This window comes from Poeciliopsis prolifica, unplaced genomic scaffold, assembly GCF_027474105.1.
Source record: "Poeciliopsis prolifica strain line A6 unplaced genomic scaffold, Auburn_PproV2 SCAFFOLD018, whole genome shotgun sequence".
Taxonomy (NCBI): Eukaryota; Metazoa; Chordata; class Actinopteri; order Cyprinodontiformes; family Poeciliidae; genus Poeciliopsis; species Poeciliopsis prolifica.
Window position 1 is genome coordinate 2,411,556 of NW_026562393.1, and position 12,277 is coordinate 2,423,832.

The following is a 12,277-nucleotide window of genomic DNA, read 5'->3' on the forward strand; positions in this document are numbered from 1 at the left end:
GCTGTAAAGTTTTTGTTAAAAAAAACAAAAACATTTTGAACACATTCAAGAAATTAGGACAGCTGTTGAATAACCCTTTTGGATGATGTCTGCAAAAAAAAAAAACCCTCAAAAAACAAAACAAACATCCTGCTTGGCTGACTGCTATACCGTCACTTTAATACTTTTTGCATAGTTAGCCATTTTTGCTAATCACAGGTATGCTCTCTTGGCACAATACAATTAAATTGATCCTTATGACAAGACATTCTGAAGTAGCTTTTAAGATTAAAATATTTGAAGGTTTGAGTAATTTTGCTATTCAGAAACTCAGAATAACCAACGATTCATGGTAGATACAGTACGCAAACTTAGGCTAAAATACATTTAACATTAAAATCTGAGGCAATACTGTGTTATTGTCTGTTTGGATTGATGTTGTGAACAATATTTGTAATTTTACTTTTAGCGCACCAAAAGATTAAACTCTGAAAAATACTTTGGAAATAAATGCACTAGATAGATCTTCACTTACAAATCTGAATTCACAATAAACTATATAAGCTTTATAATTTATTTTCTCCTTTTTTAGCAGTTCTTCTCAGTCTGTTCTCTCAACCAAAGCCAGACATTTCCAGGATGGTAAATAGTTAATGAAGGAGTGAGGCAGATGGAGATATGTCACAGTTCTTTGTTTTCCTTATTCCATCCAGTCCTATTGAGAAATAAATCTTAAAACCAGTCTTACTTATTACATGAATTCAGTTTGACTCTGTTTGAACTTGCCATAATTAGAGTATGTGTAAAATTATTAAGTCATTAGGTCACATCCAACATTATCTTTAATAAACCAAAATCAAAATGCTACATTTCAATAGTTTGAAATGTAAATCTATTCTATAAATAGATTTAGAGAAAATCCTGTGTCTGCCTAGCAATTACATTTTGTAACGCTCACAAATTCTTCTCCAGAACAAAACTCTAAACCACTAACTCTCCAACTAATTTCATGTTGGCTTCTTTCCTCATTAGTGTTTGATATATACCTTGTCACAGCCCCCCACTCCACACCCCACTTCATGTAGTGTCCAACTTCTGGGTCTGTAGCCTACTTTTACTGAGCCATCCAACAAATGTCTTGAGGACTGCAATTGTATATTGCTCAAAGTTGACCAGTATTCAACAATTTACTATATCCAAGTTTCTAAACTTCTGTTGCGGAGGTTGCTCAGTCATGGCCCACTCAAGGCAGTTTTTGAAATGTTTAGATTTTAGAGAATCAGATGAGGAACTCACGAGAAGCAATACTGATTAGCATGAAGAGTGAGTTCAGGTCACACTAGATGAGAAGAGCAAGATCAGACAAGGATCAGATCAGCAGAGACTAAAGGAGAGTAACTGTAAATACCACCATGAATAGGTCAGGGCACTTGAGGGTCCAAGGTACACAAAAGTATCTTGTATTATTCTTAGCCCTCTTAAGAGATTGGAACTGCAATATTAATAATATCATATTGATTCTGCAACTTTGCTTCAATATGCTCTGCATATTTCAAGCTAAAATCTGGAATAGAAAAGAATAGAAATGTTACTTTTTGTTGCTAACTGGGGAAATTTAAGTGGACCAACAGCAAAGCAACAGATATTAAACTGGTAACTTTTGTAATAGGAAGAAATTACAATATTATCATCATCATCATCATCATCATCATCATCATCAGCAGCAGCAGCAGCAGCAGCAGCAGCAGCAGCAGCAGCAGCAACATATTGGTTTATTAAAAGAATAAGATAAATAAAAATCTGAGTAATGCACGGATACAATGTGGTTTTAAGCGATGTGGTTCCTAAACAGATATGGACGTTTTACTAGTCTAAATTTATTCTAAAGTTTTAAATACATTTGATTTAAACAGACTACAGATACTATCCTAGCACTTCACTGCTTCAACCAAAAGCTTGGAGCAGCAGCAATGTAATATTTGTAACAAGAAAGATTGTGAAGGTGAGCCAGAAGGAGAAGCTTTCAATTTACCAGCTGACCTACATTTCTACTCTCATCTATGGTCACAAGCTCTGGGGAGCGACCAAAAGAGCAAAACTGCAGATAGAAGTGGTGAAAATGAGTTTCCTTGACAGGTTGTCTATGTTTTCCCATAGAGATATAGTGAGAAGTTTGGTCGTTTGGGAGGAGCTCGGAATAGAGCCGCTGCTCCTCCACATTGAAAATAGCCAGCTGATGCGGCTCAGGCATGTTGTTAGGATGCCTCCTGGTCGCCTCCCTGGTGAGGTGTTCAGAGCCAGGAAGAGACCCAGAGGAAGACCCAGGACACACTGGGGGGGCACTATGTTTCTCAGCTGGCCTGGGAGCATACTGGGATTCCTCTGAATGAGCTGGCCCAAGTGGCTGGAGAGAGGAAAGTCTGGGCTCTTCTGCTCAGAGTGCTGGCCCTGCAACTTATTGCCAGAGTAGGAGGAAGATAATAGATGGATAAATAATATTTTTGTTTTAAAAGAAATTAAATTATGTTATGCACTTTTGATGTGGAATCTACTATGATACTGTGGGAATTTCATATTTTACTCAAATTGATCACACTGGAAATATTTCATACCAACGCATATTCTTAGTGACAAAATGACTAAGTATTAATACTTTTCAATGTGCTGACATTGTTTCCTCAAACAAATATTATTTTATTTTTTCCTGTTCTATATTTTACTTATAGTCAAACAACTGATAACATTTTTGTCACATCAGTTTTGCATTGAACAAAGCAAAGGCCTACTTTCAATATCCTGAACTGTTGATTTTTGACAAAAGATCTGGACTGTGTAGTCTATTGTCCTTTAGAATGACGTGAACTGCATTCTGTTTGTATTGAGAAGCCTAAAAACAAAAATCAATAGAAATAAATCTTAAAGTGAAATTATGGCTTGGGAAGTTGTAGGTTTCTCATCAATCCCAGCGTCAAAGTCCAGTAGGTAAAGCATATAAATAAAATTCAGGGCTTGTTCTGGGTTTTATTTCGAGTTGTCACTGAGCTAAACAAGTAGCAAATTCTTCTGGTTTGCAGCTTGATGGGACATAATCCCCAGATTTGGGAAGCGGAGCATGTCGGCTCACAGCAGTGGATGTTTTCACTCCTAAGAGAAGAGCTGTTGTATTTTAATGTTACACAGCCATTTATCTCTATAAGCAACGTAATATGCATTCACTGTCCCTGTGGAAATGGAAAAAAAAATTGCTTCGAGTTTAGTTTCTAAAGAACAGCATTCTTTTGGATGTTCCAGAAGTGTTTTTACCACCCACCGCAGGAGTTTTCAGAATAATACATGGACATCCTTAGTCGTTCCAGAAAAGCCGGCAAGCAGAGGATTTTCTCACCATAGGCAGGTGACCTCTCAGTTTTTGGGATTGGGGACTGAAGGCTTGGAGGGGATGATTGTCACATAATGACATTCCTGAAACCCAGAGATGGACTCCAGAGTCCTGTTAAAGCCACTCTTGCTGATCTGGAAATGTTTGTTTGGTAGGTTATTGTAATAAAGTGAAACCTTTACACTTGGTGCGTGTTTGAGCAAATGCTGCTAGATTAAGGAAGGGGCCCATTTTTCAAGGTATTTTGAAGGGGTTTTATTAAAGCTGAGATGTTCCAGTTGTAATCAGAAAATTTGATTTTGCCTTTAAGAAGTTGCCTATGTTTCTCTTTTTTTCTATTATTTCTCGCCTTTTCCTATTTTGTGTCTTTTATTTTTATTTTTTTACTTTTAATTTGAACTCAAAAGGGATCCAGGTTTTACAGGAAGCAGCATAATGAACTGATTTTGTGTAGTGTGCCTTCCTTCTGGTAAAGATTCACCGGCAGAAGTGAAGGCAATAAAGCAAAAAAAAAAAAAAACCAAAAAACAAAAAACAAAAAAAACAAAAGCAGTTATCGGATTTGAACATCCTGCTTCTCGATGTGCGTTAAACCGCCGCTGATGTTGGATGGATATTATTGGAGAAAATTCACCCTAGTTAATTCTTTGTTGAAAGTGACTGTCATCATTCTTTTTCACCCGTCACCATTATTGCAGAAAAGACAAACCCTCTGTCAGAGCGGCTTAAAGTAAAGTACGCCGGCTTAACACGTTATCACGTTTTTGACCTTTAACAATATCTGTTTTATGGTTTGTTGCGCAATTTCTACTGAAGAATCTTTGCAGGATGCGTGAGCCAGGTCGGAGGTTTTACTTGTTGTGGATTCACGTACAGTGTCTTAAAAAAGCTGCACGTCTTCAGCCACAAAATTCAATGCATTGTATTTAGATTTTATACGGAGGCACAAAGTGAAAGAAAAAGTGCACATAATTTACAAGAATAACAATAATAATGGTAGACAAAAAATCAAACCACCTTTTTAAATAGACCTCATCGGTGTCTAATTGAAACTCAGCACAAATCCAGATGTTCTGCAAAAGCCACAGAGAACAAACAACATCATAAAGACCAAGGAACACAGCGCTGCCACTGCAACGGTCCAGGAAGATTATCTGGTCGAGAGTACAAACGACCTCTGCAGGACAATGGCCCTAAACATGCAGCCAGAGCTAAAATGCAGGGATGGAGATCAAAGCCTGTGTGTTTCAATGGCCTAGTCAAAGTCCAGACACAAATAACATCAAAAATATATGGCAAGACTTGAAAATTGATGATCATAGACACTCGTTCTACCACCTGACAGAGTTTTAGGTATTTTTCAATGGGCGAAGCTATAAGCATGCCACATTTTAGATTTTACATGTAAAAACTTTTGAAAAGTGGCAAAAATTTATAAAACTTACTGCTAACCGACTGGAAAAAAAATAAAAATCCCCACTGAAGTTTGTGACTGTAACGTCTCAAAGTGAGAAAAGTTGAGAAGATGTGAGGGAGAAATTTCAACTTCTACATGTGAAAAAAACAAGTGAAAAAAATATTAAAACTGTAATTACAGGGCAAGGTGGAGGTGCAAAGCATTTACTCAGGGTGACTGGATACAAATGCACTGCATACGTTCTATGTTTTTATTTGCAAAACGTTGATAAAAGCATGAATTCTTTTCCCTCTGCTTCACTATTATGCGCTAAGTTGTGTTGGTTGATCTCATGAAATCAGTGATGTTTGTAAAAAAGAAATATGAAAAAGTGGAATTCACATTTTTGACAACTTCTATCTGGCTAACATGATAGATAGACGTTTATAAAGTTTATAAAGTTTTCCTCATTTCGAAAACCGACAGATTAACACTTTATGCTTCTTTTCTGACACTTCATCTTCCTGTGTAAATGCACATCCCTGGAGTTACGTATGCTATTTTGTTTTCTACGGCCCGTCTTGTAAAAAGGAAGGCAGCCAGGCATGTAGCAGTCAGTACTCTCTCTAGCTCGTCCCGCCTCAGCTTGAGGATTTATGGCCAAGTCATCGCTACCACTCCCCTACCCCCTGCCTCTCCCTTCGCACCCCCAACAGCCCCCTGAGCAAGAAGCTGAGAAGACGCGGCTTGGGTCCTCGCTGAAATTCTGCACCCTCCTGCTTGACGCACCGCCACCTCATTTTGTCTCCTTTCAGTGTCCTGCAGGGCGACGCCACTGACAGCCCTGTTTGACACCTAGGCTCCAGTCACCTGAAGCTACAGCCCCCCATCATCCTCTTTCATCTTTACCCTCCGTCTCGCTCCTTTCTCCTGGCCCCTCCCACCCCACCCCACCACCTCCTACACGTCAAAATTTGGTACCCAAATCAAAGGTAAGTCTGCATTGTTTAGGCTCAAACAGTACACCAGTGTCATGTAAGCTCCTTGAAGAGAACAGCTGCAGGTAATTCACATGGAGAGGATCCCGGGCTCTTTGTCACTGTTGTCTTGTGACTGTCGCTGAAGCCAGGCGTGGGCGTGAAGTCCTCTCTCCCATTAACGCTTCAGCCCTGTGGCCTGTGTGCTTGGCAGCTGTCTGCTCTGTAAACGAAACCAGAAGAAGATGCTCGCGGTTTGGACGCCACCACAGTGGGACCACATGCTGGTGGAGCTACTGGAGCGCAGTAGCTCCGACAAGTTCTGTGCAGCGGGCCAAAAGACACGGAGCTCTGTCGCACGCGGGCTTGTTTATGTTACAGGAGACCAGATAGGAGGTTAAAAGGTCAGAGATTTGTTTTTGTTCTTTAAAGAAAAATAAATAAATAAATAAATAAATAAAATAAATATTTATATATCAATCAAAAGGTGGCAGAAACAAACCTGACAAACTTCAGTTTTTGGCGCGTTACTTTAGTAAATAGTGGAAAGAAAAAAAAGTGGTTAATTGTAACATGTGATTGGGATGCAAAACATGCTTCAAAAACAAAAATAAAATAAATAAGGCACAGTTTCTTCTCTGAATGTCAGTATTAATTGAAAATTAATATTTCAGGAGATCTTAAATGTTAAGTGGGGACGCACTATAGACTATCAAAGCAAAACCTTAAACAGTGCCTACGCTGGTATGAGAAAACTATTAATAGTTCAGGGAAAAAGAAGTCTGACTTCTCTAAAAAGCATAAAAAACAAAACAAAAAAAAAAACCATTGGCATCCTGTTCTGCCTCTTTGGTGAGCTGGTGAACCCTCACAGATTTATTGACGTGAGTTAAAAGGCAAAATATAATTTAGAATAATTTAGATGCTCCCACAAGTAAAATTAATCCTTTTTAGAACAACACGCTCCATAATGATAAATGGACCAGAGTGTGGAGGGGAAAAAGCACGGCAAACCTTTTCCGTTGCACTAGTATTTGAGGTTAAGATTCTTTGGACTGGGCCGGAGAACATTTTTCCACGCAGTCGACTGAAAGTTGCACCCTCAGAAAATGATCATTTGACCCAATAGGCTGATGCCTTAAAACTGTGAATTTTTACATTTTACTCACCACCAGATGGGATAGCCTCCGAGCACCCGTGAGCTGGACAACCACACACACAGCAAATATCCAATCAGATACAAATCCATGAGGTAAGCCTTGTCAAGTGTGTGTAAGTGGATCAATACACAGAACTTGCAATAGGCAGTGAAGAAGAGTTTCCAGGATGAAGAGCTTCTGGAGTAGCTTAATTCTTGAATGAAGGGGGAAATTGAAATATTTGACCAAAAAAAAAAAAAAAAAAAAAAATCTTCCTCCTATTTTTCCCCCTCTCTTTCTCTGAGTCGGGCCAGGAAAGTGTGTCTGTCTCCAAGTAGTTAAGAGAATAAGTGTCTCTTACACTCATGCACACGCTCCTACCCGTCCTCTCCTTCCCTCCCTCTCTCTGAGGTTCTTCCCTAAGGTAGATATCTTTTCCTCTCTCTCCCTACTTTTTTCTCCCTCAGGATGCCTCATCCACAGGCCCAATATTAAAGTGGAGGGCGGGTGGGGTGGAGATCTGGTGGTGTTGGCGGGTGTGGGGTGGGAGGCGGAGGGTGGGGTGGGGGGGATTGTAGGATGAGGTTTGGAGATGTCAGCTGGCAAGCCAATCACAGGAGATGGCCTTAGGTAACGAAAAAAAAATTATTATTCGTTCCCATCTGTCAATCACGCGCCACCCCCTGGTAATGTGGAAGAGAAAGGATAGAGTGCAAAAAGAGAGCGAGAGGGAGGGAGGTGTAGGGAGGGACAACATGAAAAAAAAAAAAGGTAAAGTGGAGTTGTTGCTCAACTTGTTTAATCCATGATCAGAAAAAAAAAATAAAAAATCCCCCGAGAAAGTGGCCGGAGGCAGGTGATGAGGACTTAGGAGGAAGCTTGGCAGTACCTGCTGACACACATGCTGACATTGATTTGTATTTTTTTTTTGTCTTTTTGTTTTGTTTTTCAGAAGCTTGTGCCCTGACTAATTGATCCGGATATGACCGCTGCACTCTCACGCACACATCCCTCTCCTGTGCAGACATACGGGGAATTTTCCAAACTGTTATCCTCCCAACCCGCCTGAAGAAGAGGGCACAAAAGGGGTCCACAATAAAGCCATAAAACAGCAGAGAGGTGGTTGGGCCCGGCACGCAGGGGTTATGTGCTCCAGCGGCCCAAAGGCGACACATTTTACATCAATACTATTGTCATTCTGATGGGCTGTGAGGCGAGCAGCCGTGGGACAGAGTGGGGGGCGATGAGGAGGGAGACAGAGGGTGAAGGAGGAGGGTGGGACACTTGAGATGATCTTAGCCTGAAGAGAACATGCAGGAGATAAACCCACAAGGAAACTGATCAGGCCGAAAGCAAACAAGATACCCAGACGAAGATCAAAGGAAGGCGGTTGTACTGATGAGTTATCTGGATTGTCAAATCACTCTCAATGACTTGCACGCAGTGCCTCAACCGCTGTGGCTTTTTCACAGTTTGTCACGTGACAGCCACAATCTTAAATAAAGTAATTTATTGGGGTTTCACTTGATGCTAATGCAGCATTGTGAAATGATGATCTCAAAGGTTTAGACAAATCATTACGTGAAATGTTGCGTGGCCATGTCTCTGCAACAAAGTATCATCAAACTTGTTCAAGCAAAGAGGCTAAAAGCTCAGACTGAATAAAATACATCTGTGAGCATAAATGTCAAGTCTTTCTTGAACCTCCAGAGATACAGACCTGGCTGTTTTTTGAATCAAACCTTCCCTTTGTAGCTCTGTCTGAATTTCTGTGCTGTTTGTTGTGCTTGAAGCTGAATCTGAGTCTCAAGACTTTAATTTTCCATTCTATATTTTGCACCATCCATCTTTCTATCTGTCGACAAGCTTTCCTCTTCCCATGGAGGAAAATATTCCCAACAGTATGATGCTGTCGCCACAACCACCACACAGTATTAATTGTACTCTGCACCATGTTTTGCATGTTGGTCAAAAAGTTATTTGAACAATTTCTTTTTTTTTTTTTTGCCAGTCTTTTGTAAAATCCAGATGTGTGAAGTGTATGCCTAACAGTACTTGTCCTGTCAACGTATTCCCATATTTGAGCTCTAGATCTCTGCAGTTCCATTGGGCATCTTTGCTCTTTTGCTGAAAAAAAATTGACAGACATTGTGCCAGCCTTTCTAATATCAAATCATACTTGCAACAATTAAATGCAAAATGTTCAAAGCTTTGGATAATGTTTTGTAATCCAGTTCTGCTTTGAACCTCTGAGCAGCTTTATTCCTAACCTGTCTGCTGTGTTCTTCTTCATGATGCTGTTTGCTCTCTAATGTTGTCTAGCAAAACTGACGCCTTCACTGAACAGAGGGATTTATACTCAGAACGAATTACAAAAACATGAACTCCATTACCGACTCGTTCATTTCTGAACAGAATTGATTTCATTACAGTTCGTTCTGGGTGTCAGAATAAAAGGGCTGAATACAAATGCACACTATACTTCTTAGATTTTGATTCCCATCCCAGTTGTACATCACAGCAGATGCATCATTTAAAGTTGAATTGAGACACAGAACGCAGTGCTTTATTGGACTGACTTGACACTTTGAGGCCTTTTGCAGAGTTTACACGGTCCTATTTCCAATTATTTCTTTTTTAAAATTCAATCATCAACTTCAGATAGAAGATTTCATACTGATTAGAGTTTGACCCTAAAAGATTCTACAACCAATCCTTCATATTTCAAATAGCTTTCATTTCTAGCGTTTCACATCCATGAATACAACTGACATATCAAATTCTAGTTATTTTTGCCTTTTTTCACTCAGTGTTTCTTCCACTTTTAAAAGAAAAACTTTTTTTTGTATTAAATCACCAGAGACTGTAGAACTTACTTCTATTAGATTTTAGCCCAGAATTTCTGTCTCAAAGGTGGAAGTTAAAAGGCTTTTAACTACCTTTATTAAACATTGCATACAACAAAATATTTAAACATGTGGACAGCAACAAGATTCTATCATTAAGGGTTCAACATTTTTTTCAATATGCCAGAAGGTTTTAGCACAGTGACTGCTTGTTCAATGAAGTCATCAAAATCTGGATGTAGCTTAGGTTTTGTTGTAACTAATTTGTGATAAAATCAACAAAACTTAAAATTCTGAATGTCAATGCTAACAAAAAGCTGTATTAAAATATCAGAAAATCAATCTCTAAATTCATCAGTCAGCACAGACCATAATTAGTTCAAATCACAGTATGAGTCGCTTGACCATTGGCTTTTTCATAACACCAGGTGGAGTTAACTTTCACTTTGTTGTGGTGCTGGTACCGATTGGATCAGATAGTTTAAAACAGAATTATTTAGTAAAGTTGGTAAAATTATGGCAGCATTAGGAATTTTGAAAAAAGTAATTGAATTTGTGTGGTTGAACTATCTCACCTCACTGACTTTTTTCATAAAAAAGGATGAGGATCATGCATGTCGGAAATCCTTAAAATGATGCAATATATTAAATATTCTCTTCTTTTTGAAGAAATGTTTTGTGTCCAATTTAATCTGCGATGGACTGGCGATTTGTCAAGGGTGTACTCTGCCTCTTGCCCAGTGACCGCTGGAGAGAGGCACCAGTACCCCTCACAAGCCCACTAGGGGAAGAAGGTGTAAGATAATGGATGGACGGATCTAATTTAATTTTTAATTTCAGAAACATCAAGTGATTTACTCAACATAAAACATCAAAGACAAATCTTGTTCTATGAATTAAAATAGATATTAACAAGATATGTTTCTTATGTGGAGAAAAAATTGACTTGCAATGAGTTCAACTTCAGCGAGTCATTAGTTGGAAATTTTGTCCTACCAATGAATTTTAGCAGTGAAATGTTTTCTGTTCATTGCATGTAAACCTCCCAAAATCTTAGCCAGAGCAGAATTGTGAACTCTGATTATTTCCAGGACTTTTCATTCTTAGCCACTTTGCAATGCTGTGTGTTTGGTTTATATGAAAAGATTTTAACTGTTCCGGTGACCCATTTTTTTCTATAATTCTTGGTCTTTGGCTACATTTACTCTGGCAAACTTCAATCTATTGTTCATGGATTTCTTTTGAGAGTAAAGCTTTCCTCCTTGCACACCCACTTGTAAAGCTATACTTGTAGAGTCGCTCTCTGATTGTTCAGACAAGACACTTTTATATCACAGTTACAAAAGTCCGCTGTAACTTTCTAGAATTTTTAGGGACTCATTTTTGCATTTTGCGTTTACTGTAGGGTTGAGTTTGTTTGGGCAGTCAGACCTAGGCATGTAGACAATGTTTTGGATGTACTCCATCTGCTCATTATTTTTCATTCAATTAAATGACTCATGCAAAATTCCTTAAATAAGCCAACCACGCCATTATCACTCAGCAGATACATAAGCTGGCAGCTGGCAGCTTTTTCTCACAGTGATGTTCAGTCTTACTTCAATAAATATAACAAACTATCTGAAGTTTAAAAAAAATAAAATGCTGAATAAATATGTTTATCTGTTTTTTTTCTACTTCTGTGAGCAATTTTAACCATTTTAAGGAGGAACATTTATTTCTAGACAGGTTATCATTAAATATGGTATTTTTTTAAAAACATAATTTTGTAAGTAGTTTCAGCATTTTCTCATGATCAACAAGTTATCATGCAACTTCTCCTTTAGTACTTCAGGAAAACAGCTCAGGTCTCTTAGTTGTGGTGCCAAAGGGCCTCTGATAGCAACCTCTGGAACCCGAGGTACGTGAACGAAGAGTGAAGCTCAGTGGATGGGTGGATGCTTTCCATAGAGTAGATTGTGTGTCTGTTGCAAGGAACGAGCCCAGTGACCATAGCTTAGAAGTCAGTAGTTGGGTCCCTCCCAAACCCCATCAGCCGCCCCTTGGTGTTTCATTTCCCTTCAACAAAGAAGTTTGGGAAATGGGCACTGACTGAGTAGCCTTCAACCTACCGCCTGCTTCTGGAAATGTGGGGGGTAAATTTGGTAGAAACGGATCGACGTCCTGGTGTAACACGTATAAGCTCCCTCTAACTAGCTGAGATGGGAGTATTGTCCTTTATGACCAATCGTTTTTCACCCGCTCAAGTCAACATGTGGTATTGTCAATGCGGTGCTGACAATGAGGCATGTCTGTTTGTAATTATGAATGCTGTTGTGTGTTACAGCATCGTCAGAAATGTGCAGAGCTCAGCTTTGGATGACAGCTGCTGTTTGGGAGCGACAGACAGTGATTTTAGGGCCAAGTGTAGGTTAGGAGAATGTCAGTGGTCTTATTTATGAGTACAGGCGAAGGAATCAGTCTGCGGTCTGAATCCGAACAACATTGAGACCACATTTCCCAGGTCGAGGCTGCAAGTGCAACACAAAAAATGCCTGGAAAGGCAGCAGCGACTGAGCTCC

The 12,277-nt window shown here is 39.3% G+C and overlaps 1 protein-coding gene across 1 annotated transcript in view; it reads right to left on the reverse strand.

Moving 5' to 3' along the window:
• The window catches only part of wnt3 (wingless-type MMTV integration site family, member 3), a 31,254-nt gene extending 23,996 nt beyond the window's left edge, over positions 1-7,258 (reverse strand). Inside the window, exon 1 of the mRNA XM_055042715.1 lies at positions 6,901-7,258. Within this exon, the coding sequence (XP_054898690.1) occupies positions 6,901-6,980 (80 nt within the window). The 5' untranslated portion in view covers positions 6,981-7,258. The remainder of the gene's footprint in view (positions 1-6,900) is intronic.
• Between the last annotated feature and the right edge of the window lie 5,019 nt (positions 7,259-12,277).